This window comes from Lytechinus pictus, chromosome 14 (assembly GCF_037042905.1).
Source record: "Lytechinus pictus isolate F3 Inbred chromosome 14, Lp3.0, whole genome shotgun sequence".
Classification (NCBI taxonomy): Eukaryota; Metazoa; Echinodermata; class Echinoidea; order Temnopleuroida; family Toxopneustidae; genus Lytechinus; species Lytechinus pictus.
The window spans coordinates 13,548,525-13,572,371 of NC_087258.1; the positions used below are offsets into that span (position 1 = coordinate 13,548,525).

The following is a 23,847-nucleotide window of genomic DNA, read 5'->3' on the forward strand; positions in this document are numbered from 1 at the left end:
CAAGAACGTAAATTTACCACATTACATGTAATGCACTAGTGATTACCATAAAGGGGAGACGCCCGGGTATTTTGATATGGTGATGCGGAGGGGGGGGGGGGGGGTGAGACAGACCTCGAGGTGACGGGGGTGACGTCCTATAATATTAGTCCCAATAGCTTGGATTGGATATATCCGTGGATCAGGGTTCGATTCCCGGCACGGCATATGCCTTGAGCAAGGCATTTTATCCCCATTGTTGTTTTATCGTACACCACATAATAAATGAAAATGCTATATGCATTATGAATACCAATGTGTGGACTTGGTTTATTAAAAAAAACTATATGGAGTTACCTCTTTATCAAGTTTGTGAAAATCGTCTCTTTTCATTCCCCACAAATCTGATATAGGTAATGGAACTAGATAGTCATATCCCCAAAGTGGCTCATAAAACAATTAATGTGCTGTGGATTGGACATCTTTCATAAATTATCCTTCATGCTCTGTGATCATCTTTTACAGGTCTATAGCGTATGTCTGGATAACAACGTCTGTGTCGTGTTTCACAAACTGCGAGCTTGGAGCCAGTAGTAGCTCCACGCTGCGAGTATCACAAGCCCAATAATGTCACAGCGATGGATGTGGTATGCGCCCTCAAGCGGCAAGGAAGAACACTCTCGATCTTGGCGGATATTGATGGCACAATTAGGGTGAATCTGTATCGCTCATATCGTCATAGCAACGTGAATGCGTCCATAGTAACGTGGCTGTTTGACCAAGGACCATACATATGAAGTAATATATTGCATTATTTGTTCTTATCAAAATACCAACGTAATTACAATTACTCGTCTCAGTCATGAACATGATGATATATATATATATATATTATATATGTGTGTGTATATATATATATATAAATGTGTAAAATTATACATGTACAACAGCTTTGGCATCTCTTTTTATTTAAATATTTTGTGGCAGAGATTCCTGGCAGAGACATTTTTCGGCATTACCAATTTTTCCAAAGGGCAGATAGCTCTGGGGAACCTTGATTTAGGCTACGCCTACCATTGTTCTCTTCATCCATTTCTTTCACAATATATATATATATATATATATATATATATATATATATATATATATATATATATATATATATATATATACATATACATACATGTATATACTCCTTTGTTTTAGTAAATCGACGAAATATAACCTAAAAATCCCTTGCTTCATCTTCACCCCTGATATCTTATTCATTCATTTGAGTAAATCATTTCCCAAGCTTTTTGGGGGTCTGTATTTTCTCTAGTTTTCTATCTCTATCTTAATGCAATTTGAACCTCATTTAGCGACCCCCGCCCCCGAAAAAAGTGATAAAAAGTGGGAAAGAAAAGGGTAAAATATCATATTCTATTTTAAATAGTATATCAAAATATATCACAAAATTAGATACTTATTTTTAAGATGTCCAAAGTTTTTGCGTGTGTTTAAATCAGTAATAAATAAATATATGATAGCATTGTCTTCAGTTGATATTATATGTAGTTTGTTTGCGAGACTGTTGTGGCCGTTACTTGAATGTAATAATTTCAAATTCAGTTTTATTTCTATCAGAACATAAAGTATCGGACAAATTATTTTCATACATTTATAACAAACATTTACAATACGAATCGTTGTCGTATATACAGTACATTGTGATTATATTTAATGACATAAATGATAATTATATAATTGTAATTCCATGACATGGCTACTGGTTGCTTCATTAATCACTAGTTCGTGGTCATTTAATTCAATTTCAATTTGGATGTGATCTCTGTTATTCGATACGTGGATCGTATATCCAAGTACAATAATATTATAGAAGTTCCTTGTTTTACACTTTGCGAGATATTTTCATGTCATTGTTTATCCATCCTATGCCAGGACATAGCACTATAATAATTGTATAGCTGATATTGGCATGGTATCTCTTCAGACCTATGTTTAATTTTTCAATATGTAAATAAAATTGTATGGCCGAAAGTCCATTACATTTTCACAGCATTATGTTACATGTCGGTAAGGTTTTTTTTTTTCGATATTGTTCTGTTGACGAGAGCTTGAATGGCACTGCGTTTGCTTCTCAGATTTCATCATGTCGCTATGACAACTCCCCCCTCTCTCCCTTTCTCTTGCTCTTTCACTTCCCTGTTCTCTGTCTCTTTCCTTTTCTCTGTATCTGGCTTGACACAGGCAGAGCTTTTGGCATATATTCTTTACTCTAGACCTGTTACTGGTCAAAAGTGTAAAATATGACTCTGCACTTGCAGACTAGTGAAGATATATTGAAGATATCTTGATTTCATATGTAAAATGTATATTCTCCACCAATACACTGAATGTATGACAAGACTGAGGTGCGCGGTGGTGGAAATCATAAAGATTATGATGAGTAGGAGGAAGAGAAGATGTTGATAATGGTGGTGGTGACGGTGATGATGATGATGATGGTCATGATGATAATGATGATGATGGTGATGATGGTGATGATGATGATGGTCATGATGATAATGATGATGATGGTCATGATGGTGATGATAATGATGATGATGATGATGGTGGTGGTGATGATTATGGTTATGGTGATGAAAATGATGGTAGTGGTGTTGGCGGCGGCGGCGGCGGCGGTTTTACGTCAAAATTTATCACAGAATTATAGATTTTCATTCTTAAAAGGTCGAAATTCTCTCTCACTCGCGATTTAAAAAAAAATTCCCATATGACCCTTTTTTGCCCTCCCCCTTTTTTTGCTCACTATCACTGTGTTGGTGTATATCGGTGGTGATGATTTGGATGGTGACAATGGTGAAGCTGAAGGTTGACGACAGTCGTCAATACCTTTTTAAAGGCTTCTTTTTAATCAATATGGGGAACAGAAAATTAGTTTTACACACCCCATACTCATAGCATGGACCCATGCTCATACAAATGTATAATGAAGTAGACTCATTATGCCAATTTTGCAAAAAAAAATACAAAAAAAGTCTAGAGTGCCTTTGCAGTACATCTACGTTTAAATATCAAGGACATGGCTGAATACTGGGGCTGAATCTGTAATAATCAAAATCGACAGGACAGATAAGTATTATAATAAACTTCCTTAGTTTGCGGCCACGTATGCTGATCGAAGTGATTTACCATATATATAAACTTTACAACTTATTTTGGAGGTTCAGAATGACAAAGAATATTGTGTAATACCTCCCCTATACAGGCAATGTGAGAGGCCATGAATAAAACGATCAATAGAACCGCCTATTAACCTGCCCATTTTGAAAGAATTTGCTCGGGCTATTGTTCAAAGGGACTGGTGTTTTTAGGGTCAATGGCTAAAACAGATCGATAACAATAAGGACTTGATCAAATAGATGAGCTTACTTTTCCTTTTTGTTTCGTCACCCTACGAGCGAACGACCCGAAAGGTGAATGTGAGTCGTATTTGCTGACTGATGAAGATCTGACGTCACATCGACCACGAGCAAATCGCTAATTACCGCTAAGACTGGACGCTGTCAGCTCATAAAGTGTGTTGGGTCTCCGTCGCACACACAGAGGCGGATCGAGTCACCTGTATCTGGGGCAAACAATCATTGTCGTCAACGAGTCACGCACGCACTGATCACCTGCGAGGCTTTATCTTGGTGAAACGGCTTATATATCGAAAGAGAGTGCGCGCGCTGCCGAGATGAGCTACTCCTTACAATGAATGACCATCTTGACCAGTCGTCCTCAGTACTGACCACTCGAGCATTATTCCTCCCAGGCACTACTCTATATAGATTCCTGACAGAAGTACGGGAGACGCTCTCCTCATGACTGACTTTAATTATGTGGAATTAATTCCTTATCAAAGAGCCATCGGGGGCTTTCACATACTCATTACGTCTATTTTCGTTCTATAACCGCTCTCAATCGACAACTATAGAATATATTCCTTTCTGAGGCCGAATTCTTTTCATTCGTCGAGGGATGACCATCTTCCCACGTCGGAGGTAGTAGACATAGGTCCTACAACATCAGGATTCTAATCTGAATTTACCATCAGGCAAACAATTGTCGAACTGAAAAGTACTCCCTGATTAACATCATAAGGAGGCAGTCCCATCGCAATTGCAGACTGTCGAACATTCACGTTCATCCGAGATGCTTTGCTTCACGAGAAGAACATCCGAACCCCTTCCTCTCGTGCGACCAAAGTCACTGACCCCAATGCAGCAGATTTCCTTGATCGGCTGGTCTCTCTTTCGACCTGCCCTTGTCATCTTGTCTTGCTTCTGGATCGGGTACCTGACCGCCATCGTGGGGCCGATGCTCAATGCAAAACACACCGCAACCATCCAGCATCGCGTCAGCCGCTTCGCCGACTACCTCTCCCTGCCGACCAACGTGTTCGACAACGGCAACCCCATCCTCCGGAGGTCCATCTCGTCGCCACCCAGTGACGACCCTGGACGATTCCGCTACGTGCTGATTCCTCTCACAAGCGTCCACACCATGCCCTACCACAAGAAACGGTTCGAGGTCTGTATGCAAAGTCTCCTGGAGAAGTCATCGATTCCGTTGTATTTCTTCTTCGTGGTTGACGAACCAAGTAGGCTGTACCTGGAAGAAAAGATGAGGATATTCAGGAGGAACTTCAGGTCGATAGTAGAGATAGAGGTAAGTCGCCATCCTTTTAACCACAAATTCGGTGACGATCGCAAATAGATCCCTAATCAACTCAAATCTCACCTTAAAATCTTTTCCATCACTGTTTAAGGTTCCATGACATTTGCTCCGGCTACAATTGCTCCGATCGATATTTCAATCCAAACATATAATCTAACATCCATAACTAAATAAACCCTAATCCCATTCTTTACATTATTCTGAATCAAAAACGCTATTATAATCCTAACTCTAGCCCTATGTCTTCTGAGATATCAAAACTGGAGCAAATGTCGCAGGAGCAAATGTCGTGTCACCCAATAGGAATTATAGCAACATCGCCATGATTCTGATATTTACTATGATTTCCTCAAATTTGGCCCGTCATGGGGGTATAATATGCGAGGGTATTTTGATTTTATCAATAAGTTTGTTGAGTACCAGATGAAAATAAACATGATGGTAATAAATCAGTTCATGATTATGGATAAAAGAATAATTCAACAATGAAGCAATGGAGAGTGAGATAGAGAGGGGATCAACGCTGTTTAAAATATCATCACTGATATGATATACAGATCAGTGATTTTTTACAATGCTGTTTTCTATAATTTATGAATTGACAAAAGTCTAAACATTGTTCAAGATTTTAAACACTTGTTTAAACTGTTTGTTTGTTTTTAGTTTTATTTATACAGGGTAGCATTGTCAATTTCAGAACTGCTTTCCACAACGGCCTTGTCCGCATAATATACAATTTGTTAAAATTAATATAAATGATTAATATAAATGAATCAGTAATATTTACATAATCAATAGCACAATCACATATTCACGTACAAATCTATATAAATATGGAACCAAAAGAGTAAAAAAAAAACTAACAAACAAAAAATATCCATTAAAATCTAAACATAAATAAATCTATTTCAAAATAAACAAAACCATCAAAAACAAACCCCCAAAACGATTTAGAAAAAGTATTAGAAAAAAATCAATTGAAGTTCTTTCTAATCCAATGATTAAAATTGATATCAAACTATCACACGTTTTTGTTAAACCAGGCTTAAAAATTACTCTGTTCTTTCATATATTTTGATTGTTTCATATGTTTTGATTGTTTCATATATTTTTGTTGTTTCATACATTTTGATTGCTTCAGAAACTGCAAAAAAATATTTCAAAGTTCATTTAGTAAAAAGCGTTTTATAAGGTTTTAAACAGCGTTTAACTGTGAGAGGGAGCAAGATTTTTATTTTAAACTTCAGTATTGTTCACGTCATGATGAGACGTTTGGGGGGGGGGGCTGATCTGAAATAAGGAATACCATATAACAAGTCACCAAATTTATTTTACGTGAGTTAGAAGCCAAATGTGCCAAGTGTAAGTTAAGACGATTTATTTAAACGGGCGTTTATTTCAATTTGATGTTGTCGATTGTTATGTAATCCTCCACCCTTCTTTTTTAACCTTTTCAACCGGTGATAAAGATGATAATATTGCGGGTATTCTTGACTTGAGTCTTTTTTCAAAAAAGAGATTAAGTTATACGACGTTTTCATCTTAAACCTTGCTTGAAACAAACATGAAATGAATATCTGTGTAAATTGAAAAATAATTAATATAAATAAATAAATATAATATTAAAGATAAAATGATTATGTGGTGTAATTTTTCATGTAAATATACATGAAAGTAAGATTTGGTAATAAATTCAATTCAAAATCTAAATTCAAATCAATTTCAAAATTAAAATTTCAATGCTTGCGATCCTTATAGACCCCCCCCCCCTCCCCTTTCGTGATAAGCAGATAAGAGCGAATTGTTTCAGATTCGATCCGATAGATGAGAGAATGTCCGATTGATGATTGTGCTTAACAATTAGGCGACTTCATAACTTCTTCATCTTTAATCTTATTTGAAACAGACAAAATGTTTAATATTTGTAAATATTATATCCGATGATAAGCTCGGTCGCTTCGCTCTCTCGCATTCGAATGTCCTGTTGTTGTTGTTGTTGTTGTTGGTGGTGGTGAAAATTGTTGTGAGTAATCGCCCCCATGAAAAACACGGCCATTAGGTCATTACAAAGCCCCTACGGGTTTCAGGCTTTTTTTATATAGTTATTTTCGAGTTATAAGACATTGGAACGTGTTCATATAGCGCGTGTGAACGAATTAAAGTCGGTGAATGAGTTGTTAGTCGTGGGAAGAAGTTTGGAAAATAATAATAAAGAAAACACGTCATGTCACCTCAGGGGCTCCGCATACGTTACAAATAACAAAATAAAGAAATCACTGTCGATTCCCTTGGTATTACAGGCAATAATGTTACAGCAGTAGTCATTGTATCGGTTAAAGTTCTTTGGTTAAAACCTATCGAAGGGAGTACTAAATATGCATTCAACCGAATAACTGATCAATACTATGTCAACACTCATCGAATCACGGTTCAGTATACAACAATAATGATTTTATACTTTACATGTATGTCATGACATTGTAAACCAGCCAGGGGTGGCCGGGTTCCACGGGATGGGCAGGGGTGCGAACCGTTCCCCCATGATTTTCAATTAGTGAAAAGGGGGAAATGTGTAGAAATAGAAAAAAAGATGGAGAAAAGGGAAGAGAGTGGACGAAGAGTATTCAAAAGGAAAGATCTAGAATAACATACATTCAATTAGTAAAAATTAGGTCGTCTTGGCCCATCCCCTTCAAAATATCATTTCGCCGCCCCTCATAATATATGATTCTCTGCTTGGGTGGTTTCGTGTAATATCCTTCAGGGAGAAATTTTTTTTTTCTCAAACCCTTCATAATTTTAATACAGAGAGGATGCGAAATAAGTCAATGTTTCATGTCAACTGTCCTTTGCTGGAATGACCCTCAGAGAGTCATATGAGCGGACATTGGGTGATTTCAAGTCCGGTGTTGGCATTGGTGTTGGAATTTGGATTGCTTACCCTAGCTCCAAAATCTATTCTGAGATTGTAAAACTGATACAGATCACATCATTGGCATCTCAAAAACTAGTGAGTGACTTTTCAGGACCATCTTTATTTATGTTTGGTGTTATATACTCGTGTAAAAATTGACCTAACACCAATATGTCAACACTGAACTTGATATCACCCCCATTGAGCTTGAACCCAAGCCTGTGCCACAATAATGGGGGGGGGGGGGTGTGCTGACAAATCCAAATGTTTCGAATTTGACATGTTTAACTGGAGAGAGTTGTCTTTTCTGCCTATGAAGCCAAGTAATCTGACGATTAATGCAAGTAATGCATTCACCTTTGATTTTAAGTTAGACACAATCACTGTTAATTTAATAATAAACGTTGAAATACGTAACAGTAGGACATGCTCGTCAGTTACACCCTCCCCCAACACACACGCAAAAGATAACAATTAAATTCATTCAATTTGGGATGTAGTTATACACGGATTCACAGTGACGGCAGTTGATCTGATATTCTAAAACCCATAGCCATAAGTTTAGTTAACTAAGACCACACTATGGAATGCCAATTCAATTATTCTGACCCTGATGCAAAAAGTTGTTAAAAAACATTAATTGAGATGCGAAATACATGAGAAAAATATGAAAATACCAAAAAATATGAATTTCAATGAATAAATTGATGCATTATTATTGCAACGAATATGGAAAAAAATATTATGAAGCACAGCATTCCATAGACGTGTGGTTCAAAATTCTAGTTTGGGGTTTACACTATGGCTAAACGTAGGTTTAACTATCAGAACAATTTGATCTGCTATCAATGTAGTCGAATAATATTTTGCGTTTAATTTTTTGCGCAGAGTGATTGAAAAAGGGACAAATTGAAAGCTAAATGTCCTGTCCTTCGGTTGAACTAATGAGTGTGTCATTTTTATGTAACCAAGTATTAATTTAACGATTCAAGGAAAGGAAATATTGTCGAGCATTATGGTATAGATAAAGTTTGATGATGTTTATGGATATCATTTCCTACTGACAAAGTGACCATGGGCCAGTAACACAAATGTTAGCAATCAATCGCTAATATGAAAGAACAATTCTGATTGGTTCCTACTCAGTCTATTGAGCAAAATGCGCATGCAGCGATGATCCTGATAGGCCAGTTAATTCAGTGAGTAATCGCTAACCTTTTAGCTTCGTGTCACGGGGCCCAGTGGCACGTTGCATAACCTAACTATAAAAAAAAATCGAGCGCAACTTGATTTTGCAACCACTATACGCAGACGTTTTCCGGAACGAAGAGAATCAATTGTAAATAAACATCTCTTCATGATAAAGCAGTCTTGGTCGAAAATAGGTGAACCAAAAACAGCAGTGTCGTCTTGGACTCTGCACAAACGCAAAATTTGCAGTTTTTGGTCAGCTCCAAAACTTATATATGATGATCTGCTGTCCCTGTTCACTAATTTTCGACAAAGACCTCTCTGCTGTTCATTGTGATTTGTTGTAGAGTCTGTCCATGCAGCAAAAAACTTTAATTGTTTGAATCAAGTAGGATGCGTATATAATTGCATATTTTCCACATGATGTTTCCATGTCGGGCAAGAATCGGGGCACCATTTATAGGCCTATTGCTAAATTCGAAATGTATAGCTCGACAATCTATCAGAAAGCCTAGACTAATCGATTCCTCACGATCGCACCTTCACCAATCAAAATTGATTACGTTTGGAATGGATTAACATTATGTAATACTCTTAAACTTTCACGACTTTTACGACGCATCCTCAAGCATGCCAAGTACCAGTCTTTTCAATTAAGTATCAATCGGCTTATTATTGCTGGTTACGACGATGAAACAGAAGGTATAAAAACGCCTTGTAAATGCGCCGCTGATTACGTAACAATGACACAGGAAATTATGATTTCAGCGAAGGATAAAAGAATACCCACATATTTTGCTCCTTATTTTGCTCCTTAGGTTTATGTTTTGATTAAAGATACTCTTTATTTCCAAGCTTTGTATTATAAATTGTCTACAAAAACTTTTTGTGCTATCATATGTGAATTACTTTATCAATGAAATTCATTTGTATTATACTTAATGTTCTGTTGGAACTAAAATCGAATTTGAATGTGAATTTGAAGAGAGATGTAAGAGTTGAAAAAGTCTACTTTATGTGCGCAATGAATCCCACCTAAAGTCGTGCCGCTTAAAGATTTTTTTTAACCCAGATTCTAAATGTTATTGCTTATATGGAAAGAGAGAAAATATTTTAAGAGGTTTTTTTTCATTCATTTGGGTATTGCTAAAGTCATGCCCCCGGTGTTTCCTGATTATCTGTTTTGTCTGACTGAAAATCAGTCAGAAATGAAATGTCGGCAATCAATGAAATCACCCTTTCGCAATTAACCAAGGTTAATTTATTAGGTCTGCATGCTATTGTCATAATTGTGATAAGGAATAATGCTACTGAAGCCAGCTCATTTTGTCTATTTATTTACTTGTACAGGAAATTTATGAATGGAAATATAGACATGAAACGTACAAATCCACGATCCATCATTTTAAAGGGTTAATTCACAACGCAAAGTTAAGCTGGACGAAAACAAAATTCTGAATTCATTCCAACAATTTGACTGATAATAGCACTCTAATATGAAAATGAAAATTTTATTGTTCGAAATAGACATGATATGAAATTACTTTGCCCAATTGATCGTGGGCCCGGCAGCCGCTGTGCAGCGCCAGATCGACGAGGCTCTATCCCTTTAATCGTTGAATGCCAAACAGGGTAGCAGCAACTCCCATCTTTTAACGTCTTTTGGTCTGACGCGGCCGGGGTTTGAACCCCCGACCTCCCGGTTGTCACGGTGAGACGGACGCTCTACCAACTGAGCCAACACACCGGTTGTGTATTATGGCGGCATAAAAAAGTTAGTGGTAGCCTACCACTAACACAATTACAATTATATACCGCCATGATATAAGCGTTCGATTGCATAATATAGTGTTACTAAACGCCACAGTAAATGAAGTTCTGATTAAAAAAAATATTTAATCACCCTTTCTGAATGGTAGGAAGGATGAACAACTGAAGATGCACAAACTATAACATAGCGATGAGAACAACAAAATTAAAGTAATTTGAATAAAGCAATTACATGATAGCTCTAGTACCCATAGGTTTACTGCCATTATGATGGACATGGGTTCAAACTGTAGGTAGGGTATAGCAGAGCTCAGAGACCCCAAAAAGAACCAAGAGTAAGACTTTACCTCCTTGCTAACACTATTTCTTTACAAGACTTACTAGATAAAAGGGACAATAAGTTAAAGTTTAAGATTCTGACACTCTGGTCAGAATCTTTACCGAAATGAATAGTATACTTAAAAGCGAGGTGGCATTGCAGACAGATATGAAGAGAGGTAATTAATCCTTTGTAGGGGTGACTGAGAAAGAGAGCGAGGGGGGAGTTTGACAGTCAACGTTGATTAGAACAAGCAGGTAAAATTAAATGATATTCTGGGCCCTGTCTTACAAAGAGTTACGATTGATCCGATCAATCGTAACTCTATGGAAATCCAACGATGTCACAATTTTTTCTCCCAGAGATTTGTTTGATGTCCTTTGAAAACAAAAAGAAGCATACTAAATTGTCAAGAAAACAGATAATGTATGAATATACATCATTTCTAGTAATTATTTTGAACAAACGTGTATTTTAGATGTTGACGATGGTGGCTTTCCATAGTTGCGATAGATCAGATCAATCACAACTCTTTGTAAGACGGGCCCCAGATATTACAAAGAGAGTGATTTAATGTGGGATTACTAGACAATGTCAAAGATAATCAGTAGTACAATGGCTACTCAAGCAGCTTCTTAAAATCTCACTTAAAAGAAAGCCAAGCTTAATGAAACCATGTCAATTGAAAAGGAAATCTAATCAAACTAAAGCTTAATGTGTATTCTTGGTTTTACAGTATCTTGAATGTTTAAAATTTTTGTAACGATCACAATGAGTATATCCATGCACCATGTGGATAATTATGACTTTGAGTGTTATTTCGGCACACTGATTACTAACTACTATTAGACGTTTTATTTTGTGGCTATTCATGCACTCTAAAAACTGAAAGGTTGGAGGTTTGACAGCAATTTCCATATGTTATATTCAACCTTGCAGAAAGCTGAATCCAACAATTTGAATGTTGGGATAAATCATTTAAAATGGTCATGCAACATTTAGAAAAGGTTGTCACTCCTTCAACTTTCCAATTGTTGATTTAACACTTTACTTTTTAGAGTGTGTTATTTTCTTTAAATGTTGTTAAGATCACGGTGTTTGACAAAAAGTTCCCTGTAAACAATAAAATAGAGTGAGGAGGACTGGAGGGGGGTGCTTTTTGTCGTCTTCTTTTTCTCCTCCTTCTCCTCCTCTTCCTTCTCTTCCTTCTTCTTCTTCTTCTCCTCCGTCTTCTTTTTTTTAATTATTTCAATTGTATAACATGTTCTTTACGGCTCCGATGGAAATAAGTGTTTGAACTGTTAGGCATTTCAACCATGTCTAAATAAAATGTCTTATAGGCCTCCTGTTATATCTGCCTTAAAATATAAGGAACACATTCTTCGTGCCTTCATGGGGTAAAAAAACCTATTTTGCAGGAATGCATCAAAATTATGGTTTCTATCTTCATGTCGAAAGCTTTAAAGGGTACAAGAGAAAGCAAATATCAATTGTCTCGGATTCCTTCAAGGGCGTCGAAGTGTACATTGGCATGCATCTGTATTATCTACCCTTAGGCCTGCAATTTTAAGCATTCATTGAAATTCAGATCAAGAATAGATGAAACCCAAACGGTACAATAACATTTTTTTTCTTTAAATTCTTATTCTTTTTATACAAGGGTTGGCTTTTTCTTAAGAGCTCTTGGACATCGGACAAAATGGCTAATGACATCTTTTGAAGAGTAGATAAGATTGATTTTGTCTCGATATACCTGGCGAGAAAACCGTATAGAGGCCGATTGATTGTTAGGGCAGTATTACAAGTACTAATCTGCATGCTTTTTGGCATCTTTAATGAATAGGACCTGTTTCTTCTGGGTAAATATTTTCGATGTGTAGTCTCATTGAAGTGGGATTTCTGTATGCAGCTTCTGTTTGGGGAGCAAGCCCGGAAATACTAGAAAAGGATTAGAACTCCCACACACTCATGCTGTTATTTTATTTGTCAGACACAATTCATGTCTCTTAATTTACATTATTACCAGGTCCCCCCTTGTCCTTGCCTCCCTGGCATGTACACGACATGGAAACATGGGTTCATTCTTAATCATTTTTCGATTTTTTTTTCTTCACCGGATTGGATGGTGAACTCTGTAGATTTTTTAACTGACCTCGTTGGTCTACGATATAGATTTGTGATGATTCTAGTCCAGGAACGTAGACATATGAAATCCAGGTTACCATTAAATCTCTTTTGAATTTCAAAGAATTCTGTTTCCTTCTCCATACCACTGATTACTTTTTTCCGAATTATTCATAGGCCTATAATCCGGTCTAATTTTTAGTTAGGACAATCCTCTTTTGTGATTGAAGGCTTCGCAAATGTGGGTTCAATTGTAAATGTATTAGTTGCTTACCTTCACTCGGCTCAGCAAATAATTTGTCTAATCTTCCTTTTTGATAAATCATGTTCTTTAGTTTCTTTATCAAATCAAATAATTCTTAAAAGACAACAACAAAAATTCATGTGTTTATTTCATTATTATTTTTCAATCATTATTGTTGGCTTAACCTTCCTTGATAAATTAGACCATGCTTTGATGATTTCGATATTATAAAATTTATTAAAGAAGAGTATCTCGACATCAACCAAAACAAAATGTCATAAACAAGTTGGTTCATGAATTCGAATGAGGATCTTTTTTTTTCTATGTGCCATGTCGGAATCATGATATATAAGTAAAAAAATGTATGTACCTCGTAATAAATTGTATCCTCAATTAAATAGGAGGGGTAAAGTAGACATACACGACCATGCAAGGCACCTTTTTTCACACATTTCCTTATCCATTCCCTTCTCCTTTTTTCTCCAATTCCATCTCTCTCTCCCCACCCCCATCCCCCTCTCTCTTTGCATTTTCTTCAAATTAAAATGTCATTGGGGACGGTCCCAACCTTGCCCGCCCTCCTATATATCGACGCCCTTGATAAGGATTATAGGTCAACTACGTAACATTTCAAATCCAGATCGAAATAATTCATATTTATATAAATATTTGTTAGATTAATGAGTTGATACTCTGAATCAAAATTCACAATATAATTCAGATATTAGCCACTGATCCCACGACAATGATCATGATATGCAGATATGGCAGTGCCCTTTTTCAAGAATGCGAACCGGAATTTTTTTTTGAGGCTTTGTCTTCTTTCAAACTTGCAGTTTACATAGCGTCGGGTCGTGGAGTCGTGTAGCCACGGAAATCAGAACTCTCGTGAAAATATCACATTATTTCAGAAAGATAATTTCAACCATTTGGAAAGTATACCCAGTAAAAATATGAATAGTGGGGGAAACATTAAGCCCGTACTTTGTAAAATTCGTCTTGCAAATAAGGGTGCGAAATGCAGGACTTAACATTTCGTGAATAAAGGGCTGTTTTAATATGATCGCGGCTTGGTTATCCTTTTCTCGAGGAATTGACAGAATTTGATGAAAATCTACTAACAGCACGTGAATTATTTCAAAGTTTCTTCATACTGTTTTCAAAATTGCGATGATCATGATATTAATATTTCTTTTCATTTTCCCTTTTTTATTCAATGCAGTATACGTTTTTGGACCAGGAGACGGTTGCAAGGAAGCTTGCCCCATCTGTGTCGGTTGTCCAACAAATCGTCAGTGGCAACACCCAGGGCTACTATAACCAATCCATTTTCTTCCTGTCAGTGGCTATTCATCGAGGTATCCTCCCCGATTTCGTCCACCAAATCATCATGATCGACACCGATCTCAAGTTCCTCTCCGACATCAGCGGACTTTTCGCTCATTTCGACAAGTTCGGAGATAGTAACGTCATGGGCATCGCGCATGATCAACAGCCGACATATCGCGATGCGTTCAGCGCGTATCGTGCGCGTTATCCCAACACGCGCGTCGGTTCGCCGGCCCCTAATGGACTACCAGGTTTCAACAGCGGTGTTGTGCTTCTAGATCTTGATCGAATGAGGAGCAGCCAACTCTATAATCACTATCTCAATCCCTTGGTTGCGGAGTTTATCTCCAATAAATATTTATTCAAGGGAAACTTAGGCGATCAAGACTTTTATTCCCTGATCGGGAATGAAAGAGAAAACTTATTTTACGTTTTGCCTTGTTCGTGGAATCGACACCTTTGTCGAAAACTTTACGACCAATACGCTCCCGTGTTTGATTCTTATTTTAGATGCGATGGTAAGATCCATATCTATCATGCCAGCTGCAATTCTACGTTGCCCGTTTGAACAACCAAACAGCTCTTTTTGAAAGTCGATAAGATTAAAAGCTATCGACGCTTTTAAAAATAAACCTTCACCAGTCCTGTCAATGGAAAGCGCGTGAGGCTTTTTTTAAATAAAATTATGCCCTTTCATCTTACAGTGTGCTTCCCGCTCACCTTACTGAATTCGCTAGAAACTTTGTCGAATGGAAGAAAGTTGGGAGTTTCTTTGAAAGTAGGGTTAGATTTGTCTTTGAATTAAGCACAGATGAACTTGTGGTCAGGTATAAATGGGCCCAGTGGCTACCATGCCCCGTCCAATGCGAAGGTTTAGGGTTCGAACCTCTGCCCATCTGCCCATTTTAGGACGCATGCATTGCAAGTTGAACATTTGCCTTCCTCCATCCAAGAGTAAACGGGTGCGCGGTATTTCTCGAAGCTAATGCTCAGGGACACGAGAAGGACACCAATGCAGATTAAGATATAAACATATATGATGCCATTTCCATGATGATGAGGATGATTACGACGGCGATGACGATGATAATATTGACGATGTTAACGACGACGATGATGATTATGGTGGCGGCATCGGTGGTGGTTGTGCATGAGGGTGATGGTGATGGTTGTGGTGATTGATGATGATGATGATGGTGATGATGATTGTGTATGGTAATAACGATGATATTCATCGTGATGTCGATGATGATGATGAAACACGATGACGAAGAAGAAAAATTGATGTCAAGAATGGGCACGTCCCTCTTAACCATGCTTACTATCACCACGGTTTCTTAATGTTATTTGAGTCTGCAATCAAATTAATCTTTAAATGACATGGTAACAGTATAACAACTATGATTGTGTATGGAACTTTTTAATGGAAGGACAGCTCGGTGGTTAAATTGGTTTTAACAAAAGTAACCAAGAAATGAGGAAGATATTTTGATGCAGGTCTAAATAAGTCCATGATGTTCAAAATAAATAAAATCGTGCGTTTTAGTATTCTAATATTTTTTTAATAAAGTGTTAATAATTGACACATCACATGCAAGTGGCTCACCCATATATTTTTGTTAAGTGATATTTTCTGTGACATTAATGGCGGAGCTGCTCACATGTGACGTCACAATTCAAATTTTGATAAAATCATAACCCCGTTCATCCTTTGACGGACTTTCACCAAACCTTCGTTTATATGAATTTACTTGAACCCATTTTCTCATTTTTAACCTACTAACCGAAAGAGTGAACGTTAAAAAAACGTTTAGTATTTCCTTGTTCATGTTATCATGCATTTATACACTCACTTCGACAACTAATTCGAAATGATGTTCAAAATGAAGTCAGTGGAGTACAATTCATGTGTAATTATTATTGTCATAATTTTGTACACGTATATGGGTATGAGTCATAGACCAATATTTTTTGTTTTAATAATGTAAATATTGATATAGAATGACAATGCGATAAATTATGGTGCTTTATTTTCAGTGGGTAAATATAGAACAATAATTGTTTGTTCCCTAATTTGCAAATTGGTCTGCAAGTATATGAATTGTTGTTTATAGTTAGTTACAATTTTATTTTGAAAATCAAGTTTTCATAATCCACATAGCATTATGAATATGTGCTATATGAGATCCACGTAAATGTTTTTTTTTTATTCATTATTGCGATGAAATAAGTCCTGGAAAATCATTTCAATTAATTGCCAAAAATTGTATTATTTGTAATGCATTTATTACATTTATCAAGGGTAATAGTACACTTGTAATAAGTGGCTTTATTAAAACAAAACTTTCCTGAAGTTACTTATGTGTAATATTTTGGATGTATTATTTATTTTTACATGAATAACTTGACTATGTGATCGGGTTTTCATTTAATAAAGTCTAAACACATAGCCTTGGTTCAGGTTGCTTTTTTGGGGGGATTGGGTGAATTGTTTCCGCCCCCCCCCACTTTTTTCCAAAACCGTTTACAAAAACGAAAAAATTACCATCTAGGGCCCGTCTCACCAAGAGTTGTGATTGATCCGATCAATCACAACTATGGAAAGCCAGCAGCGTCAACATCTAAAATGCATGCTTGTTAAAAATATTTTCTAGATAGGCCTATGCTGTTTATTCATACATTCATTGTTTTCTTGAAAAGTGAGGGTGCTTCATTTGGTTTACAAAGGACATTGCGCAAATTTTCTGCAGAAAAAAATATGACCCTGATGGATTTCCATACATTTGAGTTTAATCGGATCAATCGTAACTCTTCGTAAGACGGGACCCTCATTGTGACTTTTTTGCATGGTCATCACCCCCGCCCCCCCCTTAAAACCGGTCCGCGACCACTAGCGTACCTACGGGGGGGCAGGCACTCTGCCCCCCCTGACGAGTCACAACCCATGCAAAAACGTATCTTTGCCCCCCCTGACGGGCTTGAAAAACCTTTTTTGCCCCCCTGACGAGCTTTAAGACCTCTAATGCCCCCCTGACGAGCTTGAAGACCTTTTTTTTTTTTTTTTGGTTGTCAATTTTTTCCTGGAACGAAATCCTTTATTTGTGATCGAAGACCTTTTTTTTTTTTTTTTTTTTGCTTGTCAAATTTTTTCTGGAACGAAATCCTTTATTTGTGATCGAAGACCTTTTTTTTTTTTTTTTTTTTTTTTTTTGCTTGTCAAATTTTTGGGCGGACGGTTTTGCCCCCCCCTGTGGAAAATCCTAGGTACGCCACTGTCCGCGACCCCTGGGGAAACTATACAGGGGTTGGAGATTAAATCGGAGAAAGGATTAGTGAGATGAGACGGGTAATTGTTGGTAGATAAATTGCCACTTGATCTGCACTGTCTTTGTCTACTTTCATTTGGTTCGTCGACTATCCATTTTGGTCTAATCGCCATTTAGCAAATGTTTGCCAAGTTCGCCATTGATAGGGTTATTTTTTTGTTGTTTCATGACTTCTTTAACTTTTTTGGGGAGGGGGGGGGTGTTCATATCCATTAAATTTTTAAAATATATATCACTTAATTGATGTGTTGGCTCAGTTGGTAGAGCGTCCGTCTCACAACCGAGATGTCGGGAGTTCAAACCTCGGCCGCGTCAGATATGTTAAAAGAAGGGAGTTGCTGCTACCCTGCTTGACGGTCAACGATTTAGGGAATATAGCGATCTGGCGCAGCTCAGCGGCTGCCGGGACCTCGATCAATTGGGTGAAATGAATTTGTTGATGAAATCTATTTCTAATTTCTTTTCCGAAAAATAAAATGTGGATATTTTCATAACTTTTATCATTATGTGCCCCTAAGGTTTGGCTTATGATCCCCATATGTTCCCTCCCTATAAGAATTGCCACCCCTCCCCCGTAGATACACCATACAACTGTGCCTAAATAACGGTTACTATGATGAAGTTGTCTGGTATTATTCTTCAAGAGTTGTCTAGCATTTGTAGCAAAGTAACACGCAACAATGGACAGGCATGTTGGTGAAACATTCATAAGGTCAATATGTACTTACAATGTACACACAGGAACAATTCGAATTCACTGAAGCACTACTCACGAGACCATTAAAACATCAACTCAACCAAAGTAGAGTCTTTCCAAGATCCCGAGGACTGAAGTAAGAGCCCCTTCACATAAAACAGAACATAAGACTTCTCCTCAACTCAATAAAGGAGTTTCTTTACATAAAACAGAACATAAGACTTCTCTTAAACTTAATAAAAGAGTTTTTTAATGTGAAAGTAAATAACACAACGTGCACATGACTAAAGAATAATACTCGATTAAAACCCGTTAGTAGCTCTTTCACCAAACGGAAAATGGAGACCCTCTGTCCAGTTGCCTCTGTCTGAACCTTCAGATCTTCAGTCTACGCTCTCTCAACTGGAGCTACTTCGACTTGTAAGTCTCAACGACCTTTTTATAACTCAAAGATCTCTCGGTTAATATTTACGAACAACAAAATGTTCTAGGAATTATATGTAGTACTAGTATACGTACGATGGACATCCTTGAACTCTCACCTAAATATCTTAACAGTTTTCTTAAGGCTTACGAGACAAAAGTCACTGACGTCGATCGATGAAAGTATATTTTCTTATCCAATATTATCTAAAACACTTTTGAGAAGGGCACTTGGATTTGCAGATGGGGTTGCTTGCGAGGTAATATCAGAGTATATAGGTTAGGTCTTAGACCTACCAGGTCGATCGTTAGGTTAAACTTTAATAACCATAATAATAAAAATAACCAAAATAATTCATAATAGAAAAAGCAAAATAAAGATTTCTATTTTGCCAGACAAATGTTGTGGATCGTTCACCGCTATTAATATCATTTGTCTTACCCATCGCCCCCCCCCCTCCTATTCCTCCTCCATATCCTCCCTTATTCGGTCTCTTTCTCCCTCCCCCTCTCTCAATCTCACCTCTCCTTCTCTTTCCCTCTGCCCTGTTCTCATATACAAATTATTTATTTTAATCATATAGACATGTAAGTCGCAATGGAAGTGCTCCAATTTCGATCTATTTCATTATTGATAAGGAAAAATAGTACGAATTCCAAGAAAAAACTAAAATAACCTCGAAAGTGCAAATTTTATGGTCTAAGAATTTACAAATCAATAGGCTGGTAAATAAAGTCGAGAAGAATACAAAACGGAAGATATAAAAGAAAAGGAAAAGAAAGAGAGGCATATAGAGAAAGGAGAAGAAAACATGGAGATTGAGAGCAAGAAATCTTCGGTAAGGGGGGGAAAAAGAAAAGCCAACGAAAAGATGATAGAGATGGCATATCAGAAAGAAAACTAAATAACAGAATGATGCAAAATTAGAGAGAGAGAGAGAGAACGTGCGCAATAAAAGGGAGAAAAGACAAAAAATAACGAATAGAGAGAAGGAAAAAAATAAAGAAGCAAAGAAGGAAGGAAAGAAAGAAAGATAGTAAGAAAGAAAGAGAGAAAGAAAGAAAGAAAGAAAGAAAGAAAGAAAGAAAGGAAGAAAGAAAGATAAAGAGGAAGGAATGAATGACTTTTTTAAGGAGAAATAAAAAGGGGCAAATATGGAAGGAAAGTAAACGAAACTGACGGAAAGAAGGGAAGACAAAAAGGGGGATAAAGAACGAAGAAATGCCGATGCTGAGGTGTATACTATTGACGTTCCGACTGCAAGCAATCATGAGAATGACGTCATAATACTCGAGATATATGCAAGAATGTGAAGAAGGTACTTCAATTTCTGATTTATTTGAGCATCGAACTTACGCGTTGTGTAATCAAAGGGATGCACTCCAGTGACAATTCAAATATTGGACATGGATTTTTCTTCTCTTTCGTTTTTATTTCAAGTAACCTACTTTAAATCACTTATAATATGTGTATTTTGTTTTCCCTTTATCAATATGAAGACATATCGGTAGACCCACAAGGATAGATACTGCTGAGTAGGGCTATTCAGTTTTTGTTAATTTCACATGTATTTTATTTTGTTTTAAGGGAAATAAATCAAAATATTTTTATGATTATAACGATATGAAATGACATATATATGCAGCCCATTACATCATGCTACGACTTTATCTTTTCTCATTTAGCAAGCTATTTCCCTTCTTATTATAAATTCAGAGCTTCGTTATAGCACAAACTTGCAGCTAATATACGCCTAGTATATTTTTAGAAGATGTAACGATACTTGTTTATCTATAGGAATCCATACCATGTCTAAACCCAGCTCAGACACCATATTGGACAAACGGAGATTTGGCTGGAACACAATAAATCACCGATGTGGTTCATTTGGCTTGCGAAAACAAGGTGTTGTTAAAAGATATATTTGGTTCTTGTTTACGATGTTTAGCTCGAGAATGACATGGAAATTTTACGCACGGGGAGAGAAGGGGTAGCCCTATTTAAACAAAATAATCTAGGTGTCCCGAGCACGCGATCCTGGCTCCCTAGGTACAGCCAATGCGATCGACGGACACACGAAGCGAGGTTGCGAAGCGAGTGAACAGATTTCGTAGTTTTATGAAGGAAATCTGCATATTTTCATTAAAGCGACCAACATTAGTTTATGTGCCTCTAAATATGAAAACAAAATAATACCAAAGGGGGCGAGGTTGTAATGCGAATGAACAGATATAATTTTATGATTTTAATCTGCAAAGCGACCAACATCGGATTATGTTCCCCTATCTATGAAAACAAAATAAGAATAGCAAGGGTGGTGCTACAGGGGGCAGGTCCTGGAGTCCCTGGGGTGGAAGGGAGTAGGGCACTCGGATTTGGAAAAAATGCAGGAGTATGCGGCCCCAAAATCTGAAACCATACCTTTTCAATGAAATGGGTGTGTGGGGGGGGGGGGGGGGGGCTTAAGAACTAATAATAATAATAATAATCAGATAATAATCAATAAAAGAACTAGATGTCCATCTGCAGAGGGGTCTTCCAGAACTGACGTATGGACTGAGGGGCTATTAAGGAACGGGAGAGAATGGGTTGGTCAAAGAAAAAGGGTAAAACTGATATGCTTGGGAACCGCGGGAAAGGCGTGAAGTGGGGGATCAAGTGCCGCGCAAATTCATACTGCCATAATACGTGAGTGGGTCTTTGGTGCCCCCCCCCCCCATCCCACCCGTGCCTATAATTTTTAATTTGGAAAATGGAAAAAAATTCTCCTGTGGCCAATTGTCAAAACAGTCGGACACTGGATCTGGGGACCAATGATGAATCGGCCTATATCATTATGAATATATGACTGTGCGGGTGCCATGTGTTGCAGGGAACAGTAATTTTCCTAAAGAAAACAATGTGGCCCGATATGCCTCTTTAGTTCTAATGCCCTATGAAAATAAACTCATGAATGCCATTCAATTACTAATCTGAAAAAGGGCTACACGCCGTGGCTTGTGCCATTTATTTTAAGCAACAGACAAATATAAAATAAAACAGCCCCCTTCCCCCTCAAACAAAAAATAAGAAAGGAAAAAAAATGCGCCGCCAGGGCAAGATTTTTTTTACACCAGTGACATGGACCCTAATCCGTTTCGAGACGGTGACATCTTGTTTTGTTTTCCGATTAAAATGTGAAAAAAATAAATAGCTCAGTCGACTCGCATGGCTACACACATATTGAAAGCCTATAGACACCCAGATGATTAATCATACCGTAACATTGGAATTTGTTTTATAGGGAAGATGAACGAGAAAACAATATGAAGAAAAGAAAATATTGTTAACAAACTTACCAGGGCCCTGGGACGATTTATTTGCATTGGATGCTGATGTGAATTTGAAAGCCCCCCCCCCCCTCAAAAAAGGGTTCCATCCCCCCAAAAATGGAGGTCATATCGGTTCTGAGAAATTTGACAAGCAAGAAGAAAAAAGATTCTTCACTACAAAATGGAGGTCATTTTGGTCCGAGAGAAATTTGACAAGCAAAAAAAAGTGACAACAGAATGTTGGTCATTTTGTTATACACCGTTTTTCTCAATGTTGCCACATGTGCCGTAATTTCATGGGGGGTGCTGCCTATGGAGAATGAATAAGGCACGCAGCACCCCCAGGAAAATCTATGGGGTGCTTCAGCACCTCCAGTTCCCAGGGCCATGTAATTACAGACCTCTTGTTAAAAGAAAAATACATCCTTATGTGAAGCTGGTTTCATGAAATCAGATTTCTTGTTTTAGTGGGAGGTTAGGCGATTTTGTTGATTTTGCCCCATGCAACTAGCAGCCCCCACCCCGCATGCTGTGTATAATAATAAAATCTAACGAAATTTAACCGAATGTCTATTTCTATGGTACAATAGCACAACTAACGGCCATCCTTATTACTCATGATGAATTAATACATGTACTCTTTTTGGAAATATCTATATCTCAATAAATAGAGCAAAATGCTGTAAATTTGATCAAAATTGGATAACAAATAACAAACTGGTTATTGAATTTTAAAGATTTGCATTATTCCGGTGAAACAGTTCTAGGCATGTCTTTATGAATATTCATAAGGTGGGCTGATGATGTCATATCCCCACTTGTTCTTTTATATTTTATTATATGAAATTAGGTTTATTCAAACAATTTCTACCAAGAACTAAAACAACTGGATCGACAACTAAGTGCATTAGTTATTTATTGCCGCAACTTATTTCATCATAATGGAGACACATCATTTACACATGTATGAACAAATTAAACATTTATGATTTCATGTAATAACATAAGAAAAAGGAAAGTGGGGATGTGACATCATCAGCCCACCTAACGAATATTCATGACCATGTGCATAAAAGTGTTTTCACAAAATATTGATAAACTTTTGAAATTCAATAACTTCGTTATTTGTTATCCGATTTTGATGAAATTTTCAGCATTTTGCTCTATGAATTTTACTCTATTTAGATATTAATATTTTCAGCCCGGACCATCCCTTTAAAATGACTGGTCAAAATAACCAAGACGATTTATGAATAACTGTCAGACAAATATGGTAAATATTGACCCATTTCTTGCTTTAAATGTACCGGTTGATTTTTTTATATTTCTTTTCTTTTTAATGTTTGTTGATCAAACGCAAGTCATATTCACCAACACAGGAAGTATCTACATCCTTTTCAAAACTTTCTCATCAGGAGAATTACAATATATTATTGATACAAATCGGATCATTTCACCGCTGCTGGTGCTGGCCCTCCTAAAGTAAAATAGTTT

The 23,847-nt window shown here is 37.1% G+C and overlaps 1 protein-coding gene across 1 annotated transcript; it reads left to right on the plus strand.

The window, feature by feature from the left end:
• Positions 1-3,329: 3,329 nt before the first annotated feature.
• LOC129276233 (xyloside xylosyltransferase 1-like) lies at positions 3,330-17,044 on the plus strand. The gene is made up of 2 exons (XM_064109330.1): positions 3,330-4,695; positions 14,489-17,044. Exons 1-2 carry the CDS (start codon positions 4,180-4,182, stop codon positions 15,161-15,163), a joined length of 1,191 nt encoding a protein of 396 aa, XP_063965400.1. The 5' UTR covers positions 3,330-4,179; the 3' UTR covers positions 15,164-17,044.
• The last annotated feature ends 6,803 nt before the right edge of the window (positions 17,045-23,847 follow it).